Genomic DNA, 13,023 nt, shown 5'->3' on the forward strand with positions numbered 1-13,023 from the left:
TTGAGATGGAGATAAGTGTTCTGCCATATAACCTGGGTTGAAAATGAAGACCACTCGCCATGTGCACTAGGTGGATGTGGTCTGTATGATGTACTAATCAACTTATTTTTTCAATAGGATTCTTGGAGAGCCAAGATTTTGCGTGTAGTCAGAATATAAAGATAGAGAATTGCTCAATCCCTGTCCTGACTCTTGGAACCTACAAAAACTTTGAAGTCTTAACTGTAAGTAATTAAAGATTATCATCATGCGTTATTTATAAAGATCCAACATATTCCATAGCCCTGTACACATGAAATGTATAATGCTTCTGCTCAAAGGCCTTTACAATATAAGTGGAGAAGAGACAATAGAATATGATTGGGTTAGGAAAGAGTGAAAAATAAAAGGGGGGAATTGTACAGCACAAGCAAGCCGTGGACAATGGCAGGGGTAAATCATGCTGGGAAGCGATGGAAAAGGGAGTCCTTGCACCTATAATGCTGGCATTATATGGATGAAAAGGATCTGCCCAAAAAGAGTGAATGGCAAGTTATAGAGCATGAGAATTGGGACAGTTTTAAGACATATTAGACTGATATGTGCAGGGATGTAACGATAGTAGGTGCAGAGGTTGGAGTCAAACCCAACAGGTCCCTTTAGAATAGAAAAACAATACTATTATAAAGTCTTGTGATATTTGGAGTTTCTGATGGAGATTTTGCATTGGGGCCCACAAGCTTCTAGTTACTCCACTGATAGCCAGTGCGCCAAAAGCAGCATTACCTTGTATGGGGCTGGAGACAGCAGACTCCACTCTTCTACAGTTTGTGTGAAAGGACTGATAAACTATTATGTACGGCTTTTACAGTGTACATGTTATTCAAATTATTATTTGTGTCTTCATCTTTGGAATGCATTTAGTTTATGTTTTTGTAATATCATTACTGATTTTTTTTTTTTTTTATTATTATTTTTTATTGCCAGGTGCCCAACCTACAGAATACGGTAAGAATGTTTTGCTTCATTCTGTCTGTGTTAGTTTCTTTTACCACTTAGGGTGTGTGCAGAACACATCTTTTAAACTCTAGTGCAGTGTTCCCCAACTCCAGTCCTCAAGGCCCACCAACAGATCATGTTTTCAGGATTCCCTTAGTATTGCTCAGGGGATGGAATTGTTGCTTGTGCAGGTGATGGAATTATCACCTGTGCAATACTAAGGAAATCCTGAAAACATGATCTGCTGGTGGGCCTTGAGGACTGGAGATTGGGAACACTGCTGTAGTGAACCTGACAGGTTTTCTCGGAGGAAGGCACTTCATGTTGGCGATTTTTGTCCTAAAGCACATGTCAAAGTCCGGCCCGTGGGCCAAATCTCTGGCCCGCAGGGTGGTTTTATTTGGCCCCCGAAACCAGAATTGCCACCCCTATGTGGGCCCATTATTCTGTATGGAGGACTATGGGGGGCCCATTATACTGTATGGAGGACTATGGGGGGCCCATTATACTGTATGGAGGACTATGGGGGGCCCATTATACTGTATGGAGGACTATGGGGGGCCCATTATACTGTATGGAGGACTATGGGGGGCCCATTATACTGTATGGGGGGCCCATTATTCTGTATGGAGGACTATGGGGGGGCCCATTATTCTGTATGGAGGACTATGGGGGGCCCATTATTCTGTATGGAGGACTATGGGGGGCCCATTATTCTGTATGGAGGACTATGGGGGGCCCATTATTCTGTATGGAGGACTATGGGGGGCCCATTATTCTGTATGGAGGACTATGGGGGGCCCATTATTCTGTATGGAGGACTATGGGGGGCCCATTATTCTGTATGGAGGACTATGGGGGGGCCCATTATTCTGTATGGAGGACTATGGGGGGCCCATTATTCTGTATGGAGGACTATGGGGGGCCCATTATTCTGTATGGAGGACTATGGGGGGCCCATTATTCTGTATGGAGGACTATGGGGGGCCCATTATTCTGTATGGAGGACTATGGGGGGCCCATTATTCTGTATGGAGGACTATGGGGGGCCCATTATTCTGTATGGAGGACTATGGGGGGGCCCATTATTCTGTATGGAGGACTATGGGGGGGCCCATTATTCTGTATGGAGGACTATGGGGGGGCCCATTATTCTGTATGGAGGACTATGGGGGGGCCCATTATTCTGTATGGAGGACTATGGGGGGCCCATTATTCTGTATGGAGGACTATGGGGGGCCCATTATTCTGTATGGAGGACTATGGGGGGCCCATTATTCTGTATGGAGGACTATGGGGGGCCCATTATTCTGTATGGAGGACTATGGGGGGGCCCATTATTCTGTATGGAGGACTATGGGGGGCCCATTATTCTGTATGGAGGACTATGGGGGGCCCATTATTCTGTATGGAGGACTATGGGGGGCCCATTATTCTGTATGGAGGACTATGGGGGGCCCATTATTCTGTATGGAGGACTATGGGGGGCCCATTATTCTGTATGGAGGACTATGGGGGGCCCATGACTTTGTCAAAGTTTCTCATTTTGGCCCTCTACGTGTTTTAAGTTTGACATCCCTGTCGTAAAGTGTATTTTTTTTGATAATTTCTTAGCCATTTTTTGAGCATTTTTAGTTCCTTTTGGGGGGTGTTATGTTGACTTGCAATTTCCGGTGTGTTTTTTTTCTTTTCTCTCCATTCAACATAAAAAAAAACCACTAGTGGACTCTGAAGTGATAAATCTGCAACAGCACTCAAACTAACACCTAGGAGTCTTCCAGACTTCTTTTGAGCCCTCCTATTGACTTACATTGTAAAGTATAGGGCATCTTCTGAGCAGAAAGCACCTGAAGAATGGTCAGGTCATCTCTTTTGGCCACTTGGCTTTTTTTTGAAACATGAAGCAGTTAAAAGACGCTCAGAGGCCTGAACATATGCACAGCATGTCGTCTCTACATGAAAATGTATATGTTCATTCTTTTGAGTGTCTTCTAAGCACTTTCAGGCAGAATCCTTCTGAAAATGACACCGTGTGCACATAGCCTTACATTTTTTTTAGAGATTGAAATTATGGCAAAGTATTTATGCACAAAGCACAAATATTTCAGTTTGTACAATATTCTTACATAGTCATAATATTTAAAGCATCACTCCGGCGTTTTTTTTTTAGCCGGTGTGATATCACTAATGTCTGTTCTGTAGTAGAATACTTACCAGCTGCTGTCTTCTGCTTATCCCAGTGCTTCTCCAGTCCCTCTCCACCATCTTGTGAACGCAGCTCCTGAATGTCTGGAAGTCAGAGGCAACGGTCACAAGCTCTCAGTGTAAATCTATGAGAGCCTCATTCTGGCCTCGTTCTGGCTCCTATAGAGTTCCATTGAGTCCGCCCAGCAAACACTGGAGCGATCCGGCAGGTCACAACTACCAGAGCGGTGCTGAGCACAGCAGAAGACAGCAGCTGAAAAGCTATTGTACCAAGGGAACTTACATTAACGATACCACTCCGATGGTGAAATAAAATAAAAAATGCCGTGTGGACTGGTGCTTTGAATAACTGCATTTCAGCCAGCATCGTATTGCAATGTACATACTGCGGTTTTGGTAAATGTCTTTTCTGATTTATTGCAGATTAATGTGAGTCTTCAGGCTATTACAATAAAATCAATAGATGGTGCTGTCTTTCGTGGAAATCTTAGTGACTATATACCTTCCTATGACAACGCAACAGGAGTATGTAATCATGTTGTTCTTGGGGTGAGTACTTTTATACTTATGCTATGTTGTATAAGTTTTAGGCAAAGATTTATTTATATATTATTTCAAAATACAAACTGCATACATTATTAGATAGATTTCTTAGATCTGATGAGGCTAGTGTACTTGCTTTGAAAAATCATTGTCATAATGGCTGTATAATAGAGTCCCTAAACCGATATTAAAATGAGGATTGTCCCTAAACCGATATTAAAATGAGGATTGTAAGGCTAGATTAATAAAATCTGTATTTTAATACCAGGCAATAAAGTGTTCAAAAATTTATTATATAGCCATTCTGACAGGGATTTTCAAAGTTAGTACTCCAGCCTCATCAGATCTCTGACAATCTCATTTACAATGACATGTTTCCAGGGTGCCAATGGGTTTATACAGCAGGTGGGGGTCTGCTGAAGACCACAGTGCCTGCCATTACTGTACTTCTGTGAAGACCACTGTGATTTTCACTATATACTGCAATACTATGTTTATACTATATGCTGCAATAATAATCAGATGATCACAGGTTGAAGTCCCCTAAGGGGACTAACAAATAAAGTAAAAAAAAAAAGTTTTTAAAAATAGAGAAATAAATGAAATTTTAATCTTTCTTCCCATATTGCCCTCATTCAAAATAAAGAAAAAAAGAAGCATCCGTAAAAGTCTAATCTGTCGAAATATAAAATTAATAAAACCGATCGGCAAATGCCATTAAAGAGAAAAAAAAAATTTTTTAGGTTGCTGCAATACCATGAAAATATGTAATTTAAATTCTGCATCTCCTTCAAAATTGTATTCATTAAAACATCAGCTCGCCACACAAAAAATCCCCCACACAGCTTCATCAACGAAAAAATGAAAACATTACAGGTTCCAGAAAATTGTGACTCAAATAATATTATTTATTTATTTTTTACAAACCTCCAAATGTTAATTCACTAGTTAAATAAATAAACAAAAACTATACATATGGTATTGCTGGTAATTGTAGTGACCTGGAACATCTTGTTGCCAGGTCACTTTTATTGCAGAATAAATGCCATTTAAAAAAAAAAAAAAAATTGCATTTTTTGTGTCATTTGACTGCACTTGGATTTTTTTTCCCATTTTCCAATACATTGAATGGTAAAATAAATGGTGTCATTCAGAACTTGGAAAAAAAACAAGCCCTGATGAAACAAAATAAAAGAAAGTTATGGCTCTTGTAAGTTTGGAAGGAAAAAAACTAACGTGCAAAAAAAGAAAATTGTAATTTTGGGAAGGGGAAGATATTGGTGTCTACAGTGTCTAAAAAAGAAATTCCACCTTTCACCAACGTGTTTTATTGTGTAATAATGTTCTACCACAAACTGGCATCAACGTGACGAGATGTCCTGAAAACAGATCAGGTCCAAAGATAAAAAGCAACAGACGTGTGCGGCCGGCACATTTGTTCTTTCTATCATCATAGCAGTAACATACCTCTAAGGTGGATATGTTAATGGCAGAGCCAGCTAAGGCTGCGTGCACACGGCGTCTTTTTCAGGCAGATTCTGGAAGGCCACAGAAGCGACCCCTAAAATGAGCAAAATGCACAGCAATGTCAAAAGAATATTGCTGTTCATATTTTACGTCTTGAGTCACATCTTTTAACCGCTTCATGGTTCACAAACCCTCATTTTTTTGGCCGTACAAAGTAAAAGACGCTGGTGGCGAAGCTGCTGTAAGAGCTACAACAAAGCTGCTTCAGGAAAACGACAGTCTGAGTATTCTTGAAGTTGTTTTCCCTGAGAAGACTCGGCGGCTGCACCGGCATCTAAAATATGCCATGTACACTTAGCTTAAGATAGCTGTCCACCAAACCGTGACATGGCCAACAGTTGTCTTGGGCCAGCTTTAACCCTTTCCCACTGAAACCTTTCTCACCTTCCTGACCAGGCCAAAATGTTCAAATCTGACGTGTCACTTTGTGGTAACGACTGTGGAATGCTTAGTGATTCTGAGTGTTTTTTTTTATACTTAGTACTTCACGATAGCAGGAAATTTAGGTCGATATGTTTATTTATGACAATATTGGGAATTTAAATAAAAAAATCCGCAATTTTTGAACTTTTTATGCCTTTTTAAAATGGTGCAGAATAATTGATAAATAACATTTACCATGTCTACTTTGTCAGCATATTTTTTAAAAAACTGCATCTCTCAATCATCTCAAGTTTGTTAATCCTTCAGGTGTTACAATAGTGGATTTAATTTATTTTTTTTTTCTTAACAAATTCTTTTTTAAGCCCCACATTTTTCATTTTCTTAAGGGGTAATAAAAGAAAAAAAGCCAGACAATTTGTAACACAGTCTCTCATGAGTACGCCAATTCCCCTTATGTGATCAGAAACTACTGTTCAGGCACCGCAGAGCTCACGAGCGAAGGAGCGCTATTTTGGAGCGCACATTTTGCTGTAATGGTTTGTGGATGCCATGTCTCATTGGCAGAGCCCCTGAAGTGCTAGAACAGCAGATGCCCCCACATGTGACCCTTTTTACAAGCTACCCCCTCATGGAATTGGTTAAGGGTGAAATAGATAGTAGTCTTATTTGGAGTTTTTCCGGTATTTGACTTTTTTTTTATGTCATATGTAAGATGTGCTGAGCACATGGGGGTGTAGGGGTATGTACACACTATCCTTTTTGGCAGCGCTTTGAAAACAGCATACTTGTGCTGGGTCCAAAGCGCTGCACCGCATCCTATACATTGCACTGATAGAATTTCTCTTTGTTGCACAGAGACGCATAGTGGGCATGGGATTTCTTGAAATCCCATCCACTATGCTCTGTCATCTGGCCGCTGCAGACTGCGCGTAGCGCAAGTGTGCTGCGTCCAATGAGCTTTGGCCAATTCGCAGCGTTTACTGACCGTGTGCATGCACCCTAATTACTAATTCATAGATGTGTGTTACACTGTGAAACACACTTTCATGCATTGGCCAGTTGTCCCAGTGATAAATGGTGTCCTTTCTTATTCCCCTTCTGAAACATATTTTCTTTTTCTGCACTCTTTTTACGAACTTCCTCTCCTTGAAGTTTGTGGCATCTCACTGATAAAATGTTGCACTGGTACAATATGTGCATCTTCAGGTCCAGAATTTCCTTCCTGATTTCCAAAGATTAAGGCCTTGATTACTACTTCCTGAAACTGAAGGCCGGTCTGGCCTGAACATTGTGATAGCACTGCATAATGCTTACCTGCTATCTGTACGATGTGCATGGCCAGCTTTTTGCACCACACCTTTGTTTTCCACATGGCACAATAAGGCCACGTTCACACATTCAGTATTTGGTCAGTATTTTACCTCCGTATTTGTAAGTCAAAACCAGGAGTGGGTGATGAATACAGAAGAGGTGACGTGTTTTTATTATTCTTATCCTCTGATTGTCCCACTCCTGGATTTGGCTTACAAATACTGATGTAAAATACTGACCAAATACTGAACGTGTGAACGTGGCCTAAGGTTTAATGACTTGAGAGAGCAACTCCTCCTATGTTCTTTTTGTATCCTGGGAAGCAGGATGGGTTGGGGAGGGGGTTGTGTAGGTAAATAAAAACAGGGTGTTCACAATTATTGACCATGTCGTCGTCATCTTTATGCAGATTTTCCAACTCCGCACTGTATAAACTTGAATGCTTATTGGATGAAACAGATCAGGTGATGTGTATTTGTGTAATGAGGGAGGGTGAGACTTAAAGGGGTTTTCCCATGAACAAAAGTTCATTTTAAAAATTGCCTGTGTCTGACCGTGTACGGAACATACCACATCTCCTGGGCAGGGGAGGAAGCAAAAGACAATACAGACAATACAGCAGGGGATCGCAGTGGATTCATTTTGTGAGGTAAAATATTGTTTAAAAACAGGCAGTGAAATGTTTTACCTCACAAAATGAATCCTCTGTGATCCCCTGCTGTAATGTCTGTATTGTCTTTTGCTCCCCCCCCCCCCCCCCCCCTGCCCAGGAGATGTGGTATGTTCCATACACGGTCAGACACAGGCAATTTTTAAAATGAACTTTTGTTCGTGGGAAAACCCCTTTAAGGATACAACATCCCTTATCAACGTGTGCAGAATTATTAGGCAGCTTGTTTTCCTCAGCGAAAATGGGCCAAAAAAGAAAATCTATATTAAAATGGTGGAAACCCTCCTTCAATTGTTACACCAAAATACAAGGTTCCATGCAGTGCCTACTTTTTATAGTATACTTTCTTGGTCACTGCTATCTGCATAACATTCAGTATTTATGGTAAATACCAATAATGTTTTTTGTTTTTCTATAGGATTTGTGAAATTGTGTATAAAGTTGTGCCTGTATTCATGGGGGATTTTCAGTTGATAACCTATTTTTAAAATAGATCACCAATGTATGATGGCAGGGGTCCAGCTCCCAGGACCACCACAATTATTTATTTATCTAGGCACAGCAATGTTAATATTAGGCTACAGTCACATCAGTATATGGTCAGTATTTTACATCAGTATTTGTAAGCCAAAACCAGGAGCGGGTGATAAATACAGAAGTGGTGACGTGTTTCTATTATACTTTTCCTCTGATTGTTCCACTCCTGATTTTGGCTTACAAATACTGAGGTAAAATACTGACCAAATACTGATAATGTGACCGAAGCCTTATTGCATTGCTGTTCTTGGTCCTGCAGCACAGACCTATTCACCTAAATGGGCTGAGCTGCATTACCAGGCACAGCTACACCTGTATGGGCATTGTGCTTGAAAGAACAATAAAGGGAATACAGCACTCCATTGAGCACCACATCCTATTTGTTCTACTCATCAGTAAAGGTTTGGCTATCATTGGGAAAGCCCCTATAATGCTTGGCAGAGTAGACATTTATTAATTAAAAGTCACCTTCTATCTCAAGTGCACTATTTTTGTTTTGTTTTTTCCCTTTTTTTTTTTGGTTTACAAAAGTTGGGGCTGGTACTAAAACCTTAGAAAGATGATAGATCTGAAAAGCTTTTTGTTTCAGGAAAATTGCAACAGACGGCAACTTTTACAAGGCAGTTGTACAATCTAGTATGATAAAGAGGTTACACAAACATCCTGTGCTTTGTGGCCTGTTAGGAGGAATAAATCGAGTAAGTAATTGTACATTTATAACGTGAACTTTTTTCTTTCTAGGCAGTTACGAATATTTCTTATTATAGTTTGATTTCCTGTATTTTTCACCTTTAGGGAAGCTATACATTTACATATACAGATAAAGGTGAGATCACAAGCATTGCGGCATCTTTTCTTCTTGGAGCGATCGATAAGAACACAGTCCAACAGAACTTCCAGATACGTTTCATTGAGGTACAAACTGCTGGATTTTTATTTAAAAGTAGTATTTCGTCAGCAAATGACCTATTGTTTACATCAAGTTTTTAGGTTACACGTTTTTTTAATTTTTTTTAGAGATTTTTGGGACTAATTTTTAAATTTTCCTTGTCACTATTTATAAAAAAAAAAATCCTGAAAAGCCCCATATTAAACTAATATTTCCAGTTGTAACAATAGGTGGGATTACAGTGACACATCGCCTCTATATACGAGTATAAGGTAACAAAGGATCATACTATTCACAATAAGCGATGGTCACAGCTTACTTCCTTTTTCATGGACAATGACTGTTGCACTGGTCACAGATCATGCCTAGAGTACTGCCCCGTGAAGGCCAAAAGTCAGATTCTGACTATTGCTGTTTGAGCTTCTTGTGGCTGGACAAAATGCTGTTAACCATAGCTCAGACAAAATGACAGCCCTCATAATTATGTACAGAAAATAGAATAAAGAAGTCTACCACTAAAAATTTAAATCGCAAAAGAAAAATATATAGGAGGTAGGTAAGAATATAGGAATTTAAGGCACACGCTACTTCTGGTCTGCTCATAGGGTACAAGCTTCTGGGCAGTCCACACTTTACTTTGCATTGACTTTATAAAATGTCAGTTCAGTATAAGCAGCATGCACAAGACCCTGCCGCTGTGGGGGCAGGTAGCCAACTGTCGGACACCCCACAGAGAAGATAAACATTACATAGAACTGTATACATAGAACTGAAACAGCGCTTGTATATATAGATTAGGAAGTACTAACTGTTCTTCCTCCTCCAGGCCCAGTGAACATGTGATCACTGGATGTAGGGAGGGAGCAAGAGATTCTGTATCATAGGACACCCAGTTAGTTCTGCAAATCATGCAGGAGCCTGAAATTCCCCTGCAACTGGGACTAATACACCATCTCCAGTTACAAAGGAAATCGGCAATAAACAGAATGTATTAGTATGTTAAAATGCCCCTCCAAAGGTCTTTTAAGACCTTATGGGGGACACTGTGTGTAAAAAAATAGAAAAAAAAGCATAAATAAAACTAAAAAGAGACTCTGAAAAAAGTTTTTAGCTGTACTGTCTCATAAAAAAAAAAATTAAAGTTTTTTGTTTACGTTTTCTCCCAATATCAGCAAAAACAAAAAAATAAGGAAAGTAAAAATTAAGTCCCATATATCGTGAAAAAAAGGAGCAAACATTATTTGCATATTCGAATGATAACATTTTTTGGAGACATTAAAAGCACATATGAGATGAAACCTGAAAATCTGCCTGGTCAGGAAGAAGGGAAAAATGCATTGATCATGAATTGGTAAAAGAAGCACTGCAGCATTGTATCCCCGAGGCCATAATTATTATGTGCACAGTGCATGTACTAAAACCTGATCACCATTTTCTTCCCTTCACAGCACACAATCCATTTATGCTTCACGTGCCTGCAGTTGTGACCGACCGCCTCACACAATGTGTCCTGTGTGGACCTGAAGTCACTTTCTCAATGTAATCCTATTAGACTCACATCAAGGCTGTCATAGACTAACATTGAGAAAGCAACTTTCAATCTAATCAAACGATGTTGTGTGAGCTGGATAGTCAGAACTGCAGTCAGATGATGCAGAAGAGGTCCGGAATGGCACTGGGAAAGGGAGAAGATGGTGATCAGAATGTGTTTTGGTGTAAAATGTATATTAAATCTGACAGATTCTGGCATGCCGCATTTCCTTTTACAAAACCTTTTTTCTCTGCTCTTTTCAAAAGTGTCGAGAATGGTCAAAATTGAGCAGAATTGTTCTACTTGTTTGTGGACAGATTTTTATACATGAAACCTCATATCTTCTACATTGTCAATTCCCAGCTAGCTACAGATGAGATTTTATTGTACAAAAAAATATTATGAACTGAGTGGACCACTTGATCATCTTGGTACGTTATTGGTGTGGACATAACGCATTTTTCACACTTATTTTGTGTTGTACTTCAGTGATAAGTTCCTTTACTATAACATAACTAGCTCACTGACGGTTGCTTCACCACCCACAGCAAAGGACACATTCACGACATGGCAGGCAGGAATAATCTGTGTACACTCTGCCTGTCACTTCCAAACTCCAGCGCATAACCTCGTCCCCTCCATAAAATTTTTATTGTGGAAGTACACCATATTTCATGTGTAGTCATGCGTGCCTATTTTAGTTTGTTTGCAGGCAGGTGCGTGCAAGAAGACTAATGAACATGAAGTAGGAAGAATTCAGGAGCTGGGGGGGCGATATGTGTCAGAATACTAGTTTAGGATGGTATGGGGGCATAGTGCTTGTGGGATGTAGTGTATGTGCTTTATATAGCACATTTGATCAGCTCACTTGGATGATTAAATACAGTACTGTGCAAAAGTTTTAGGCAGGGGTGGGAAAAAAATTGCTGCAAAGTAGAATTCTTAAAAAAATAGAAGTGTCACTAGTTTACTTTTATCAATTAACAAAGCAAAGTGAATGAACTAAACAGAATTCTAAATCAAATCAATATTTGGTGTGACCACCCTTTGACTTTGTGCAAGTGTAAATAGAAGAGTTGATGCTGTTTTGAGTGCAAAATTTGTAGGATTATACTCGGATGTATGTGTAACCAATTATAACAAAGTGGTGATAATGATCAGCATTTTTATTTATTGGTTGAAACACAGTAATTAATTGAAAAAGAAATCGCACCCTAAGAGGCTTAAAATTTGGTGAAGAACAGCCAAACTCGGCTACAAAGGTGAGGTTGTGTGTAGCGCTATTGCCAACGCCCCTGCATGGTGTCCCCTTCTCCCTCCATGCAGGGACGCTGGCTTACTCACTGCCTCAGTCCTCGGTACGGCCCCCAGTGTGCTCCTGCTTCCTGTAACTTCCTGGTCTGTGTGTGCGCTGCAGTCCCTGGTCTTAAAGGGGCAGCATGCGCATATAGTAAGTGCCCTCAGCTTGTTGCTGTAGGGCATTTAGTGTAATGTGCAGCACCTGCAAGATGGCTCCCAGCCAGCCAATTGCTGGGAGTCCTCCTATAAAAGACTCCCTCTCCCTTAGGGAGTCGCCAAGCAACTAGTTGAATTATTAGTGAGTTGTGAGTCCCCCGGTCCCAGTGCCTGAGCATTGTCCACTGGTCCCAGTGCGGCCAGTGCCTGAGCATTGTCCACTGGTCCCAGTGCGGCCAGTGCCTGAGCATTGTCCACTGGTCCCAGTGCGGCCAGTGCCTGAGCATTGTCCACTGGTCCCAGTGCGGCCAGGGCCTGAGCATTGTCCACTGGTCCCAGTGCGGCCAGTGCCTGAGCATTGTCCACTGGTCCCAGTGCGGCCAGTGCCTGAGCATTTTCCACTGGTCCCAGTGCGGCCAGTGCCTGAGCATTGTCTACTGGTCCCAGTGCGGCCAGTGCCTGAGCATTGTCTACTGGTCCCAGTGCGGCCAGTGCCTGAGCCTTGCCCACTGGTCCCAGTGCGACCAGTGCCTGAGCATTGTCCACTGGTCCCAGTGCGGCCAGTGCCTGAGCATTGTCCACTGGTCCCAGTACGGACAGTGCCTGAGCATTGTCCTCTGGTCCTGGTGCAGCCAGTCCTGTTCCTGAAGTCGACTGGTCCTGGTGCGGCCAGTATCTGAACGTTTCCCTGATCCAATATCCTAGACCTGTGTGTCTGAACATAGCCCTTATCAGTGTCAGCTAACCTGACCCCTGGGGTCAGCAGCTGCAGTACCAGGTTCTGCCTAGAAGCGGTACCTGGCTGCTACATGCAGTTCAGTCTGTCTCCACCCTCAGGAGCTCCAGTGAACACCTGGTAGCCACTTAGCTAGGCCCCTACCTAGGTAGACCAGGCCCTGTGGCACAGTGGGTCCACAAATCCACTTGCGCCACTGGGTGGCGTAACATTGTGGAAGACAGTTTCATGTCAAGGTCATACAATATGGCAAGACT

The 13,023-nt window shown here is 41.4% G+C and overlaps 1 protein-coding gene across 3 annotated transcripts in view; it reads left to right on the forward strand.

Moving 5' to 3' along the window:
• Positions 1 to 13,023, forward strand: part of TCTN1 (tectonic family member 1) — a 78,129-nt gene that overhangs the window by 29,799 nt on the left and 35,307 nt on the right. For all 3 annotated transcript variants that reach the window (XM_073676312.1, XM_073676313.1, XM_073676314.1), the window contains exons 6-9: positions 118 to 224; positions 967 to 987; positions 3,607 to 3,732; positions 8,951 to 9,070. In XM_073676312.1, the coding sequence (XP_073532413.1) occupies positions 118 to 224; positions 967 to 987; positions 3,607 to 3,732; positions 8,951 to 9,070 (374 nt within the window). The remainder of the gene's footprint in view (positions 1 to 117; positions 225 to 966; positions 988 to 3,606; positions 3,733 to 8,950; positions 9,071 to 13,023) is intronic.

This window comes from Phyllobates terribilis, unplaced genomic scaffold (assembly GCF_046119375.1).
Source record: "Phyllobates terribilis strain yellow unplaced genomic scaffold, ASM4611937v1 Scaffold_1__5_contigs__length_1240528914, whole genome shotgun sequence".
In the NCBI taxonomy this organism is placed as follows: domain Eukaryota; kingdom Metazoa; phylum Chordata; class Amphibia; order Anura; family Dendrobatidae; genus Phyllobates; species Phyllobates terribilis.